This window comes from Vigna radiata, unplaced genomic scaffold (assembly GCF_000741045.1).
Source record: "Vigna radiata var. radiata cultivar VC1973A unplaced genomic scaffold, Vradiata_ver6 scaffold_294, whole genome shotgun sequence".
In the NCBI taxonomy this organism is placed as follows: domain Eukaryota; kingdom Viridiplantae; phylum Streptophyta; class Magnoliopsida; order Fabales; family Fabaceae; genus Vigna; species Vigna radiata.
In genome coordinates, this window is record NW_014543419.1 from 412,015 (window position 1) to 415,289 (window position 3,275).

The window sequence follows — 3,275 nt, forward strand, 5'->3', positions numbered from 1 at the left end:
ATATATATATATATATATATATATATATGGGTTTGTTAATTTACGTAAGGGAGTTTTTCCGTTGGTACATTTTAACAAAGTGTACCAAGTTTTAGGTTACAAAAATGTCCCTATTAAAAAAGAAAACCAACTTTAAATTCAAGGGTATTTTAATAATTTTAAATTTTAATTTAAAATAAAAAAAATAAAAGGTAGTTATTAAAAATTCTGATTGGTCCACATGTACAGGAAAAGTTATTAGCTTTTATTATATATTTTGTAAAAGGTAATTGTTTTTTAAAATAAAAAATAAAATAAAAGGTAGTTGGTTTTTTAACACATACGGGTTTTATAAACCCAGACAGGTTCTATAAACCCAGACGGATTCTATAAACCCAGACGGGTTCTACTATAAACCCAGACGGGTTCTACTATAAACCCAGACGAGTTCTATAAATCCTAAACCATCATATTTTTTAAAAGGTAGTTGTTTTTTAAAATAAAAAATAAAATAAAAGCTAATAACTTCTCCCGTTGACCAATCAGAATTTTTAATAACAACTTTTAATTTTTTTATTTTAAAATAAATTTTAAAATTATTAAAATACCCTTGGATTTAAAGTTGGTTTTCCTTTTTAATAGGGAAATTTTTGTAACCTAAAATTTGATATACTTTGCTAAAATGTACCAACTGAAAAATCAATTTACGGAAATTAGCAAACCCATAGACATATATATATATATATATATATATATATATATATATATATATATATATATATATATTGTTATTATATAGTTAGTATAGTAACATCGTTATTATTGATATAAAAATTATATTAAATAACTAAATTAAAAAGTTTAAATTATTTTAGAAGAGCCTAATAATAATAATAGAGAAAAAAATAATTGAAAAACATTTTTAAAATCTAAAATTCAAAAGAAGGAGAAATGATAAATATAAAATACCGAAGTAGCAATTTTTTTTTGGAGAATTCATCATTGATTTTTGCATAATCATCAATATTGAGTGAATTTAATTTTTAAATTAAATTTTATTTCAATAACAACATATTTTATTTGAGATTTATATATGGTAAAAAAAAATTAACGATCTAAACTTTAAATTAAATTCAAAAAGAAAATTATGATGTTTTTTTTATCAACAGTGACTATCATTTAACATAATAAAGAGAAAAACATCAATAAATAACTAATAAGATTATATCTTGAAGATAAAACTTACTTAATGTAAATCTTTTACAACTTGTCATTGTTTTACAACTTGTCATTGTATCATGACTTTGAATTTTATGTTAAATTTTTTATATAACAAATATAACTAAAGTTTTATAAATCTAAAAAGAGTTTGTGTAATGGTCAAAGTATATAAAAATTTGCAATACACAAGGGTTTTATTGTCAACTGTAAAATGAAAAGAAAACAAGACACTATATGAAATTTTTTTTATAAAATAACAATCAAATTTAGAGGAAAAAATAATTATTCATTTTATACACTAAAAAATATTAAAATTTAAAATAATTTTTATTATTAAGAAAAACTATAATTAGTTTTTGAATTAGAGTTTAAATTTATCTCTTTCAATATTAACAAAATAATATTTTGATTATAAATTAGATATTTAGAATCACATACATTATATAAGTACACGAAGGTACCCTATTTACGAGTATTGAAAATCACAGTTTGTAAAGATTTTTGGTAAGGAAACAATTACAAATTGTAGAAAACTTTCTATCAAAGATAAATGTTAAAATATTCAACTTTCTATAGTAAGTTGAACATATTTTGTTCTACTTTTCTTTTTTCTTTTTTGGTTCCACTCTAAAAGTTGAGGAGGAACTCAAATGTAAGAAGGAGTTACAACGGTGGCAATGTCCTGCAAAGTGATGTCATGAATGCTCTTCCTTTTTCTGTTGTTCTCCGGGATGTTTTGACGAAGGAAGTATTTTTGAGCATGACTTGCAATTTGGGTTGGAGTTTTTGAGGGGACAAAATTTTTTGATACTTCTTTCCAATTGTCTTGATATTTGGCATGTCCGAGGACAAATAACCTNTTAGATAAGAGTCAAAACAAACAACAAAACATCTTGTTAAGCATGATATCTAAAGATCAAAACATAGAAAAAGGAAATATAAAATTTAAAAAGTTCATTGAAAAGTACTTGTGTTCATCTTCAGTCCAATGCTTCCATTTCTTANNAGGAACTGCGCCAATTGAATTATTGCAACTTTCCATGNGATTTGCACAGTTCAACACATCATCTTTGGATGATGTTTCATCCAACGACATGATATAAGTAGGAAGAGCATGTTTAGGTGGCTCAATAGAAACCTGATGAAAACAAGAAATCTAAAATTTAAAAACATATACATCTTAATAAAGATATTTTTTCCTAATATTTGTTTAGTTTAACTGGTTTTCCTATTATGAGCACATGAGTTTATTATTTAGATAAAAACTATTGTTTTTAATAATAAGTATACTTAAATAGAAAACACATATTTATTTATATATAAAATAGTTCAAAAAATAGTAATTTAACTTGTGCACNATAACATGCATTATTAAAAAGGTTGTTTTATTAATTGATAGTGTCTCTTAGATTACCTCATGAATACTTTTCCTCTTCTTATTTTTCGTTGAGGCATTTTGATGAATCTTGTATTTTTGAGCATGACTTGCTACTTGAGATGGAGACTTTGATACAACGTATAATTCTGAAATGCCTTTCCAATCTCCTTCGCCACAAGCTATAAGTCCAAGAAGAAATAGTCGTAGAAGAAATAAAGTTAATTCATAAAAAGATAGCTACTAAAGTTTTTTATCCACCTTTATATATGCACACATGCATGTGTATATATATTTAATTTGNATGTAATGTAATCATGTACACAATTCAAAATATTTAGGAAACATGAAATGCCAAATTTTCATTAAAGTGCACCTGTGTTCATCTTCTGTCCAACGCTCATATCGTTTGTGATGTGACTTCAATTTGTAAGAATATAAGTGATTTGAGTTGTTGGACATTTGAACCCAATCAAACCCAGCGTGATGGGATAAAGTAATGTTATGAGGGGAAGGAAGNTGAGTGATATTAGTGGTAGGAACAACAGTGGAAGGAGTTGGAGCATGACTATAAGCAAAAGCAACACCTTGATCATGAACATCAACAAAAAGGTCTTCACCAGAACTTTGAATATTATTTGTAACTAATGCCACTAGATCTGGTGAAAGATCTAATGAAGGATTCATACTCGCAGAAGCC

The 3,275-nt window shown here is 25.4% G+C and overlaps 1 protein-coding gene across 1 annotated transcript; it reads right to left on the reverse strand.

The window, feature by feature from the left end:
• Window positions 1-1,846: 1,846 nt before the first annotated feature.
• LOC106754349 lies at window positions 1,847-3,262 on the reverse strand. The gene is made up of 3 exons (XM_014636361.1): window positions 3,044-3,262; window positions 2,169-2,338; window positions 1,847-2,057 (listed from the first exon to the last, which is right to left on the reverse strand). Exons 1-3 carry the CDS (start codon window positions 3,260-3,262, stop codon window positions 1,847-1,849), a joined length of 600 nt encoding a protein of 199 aa, XP_014491847.1.
• Window positions 3,263-3,275: the final 13 nt, after the last annotated feature.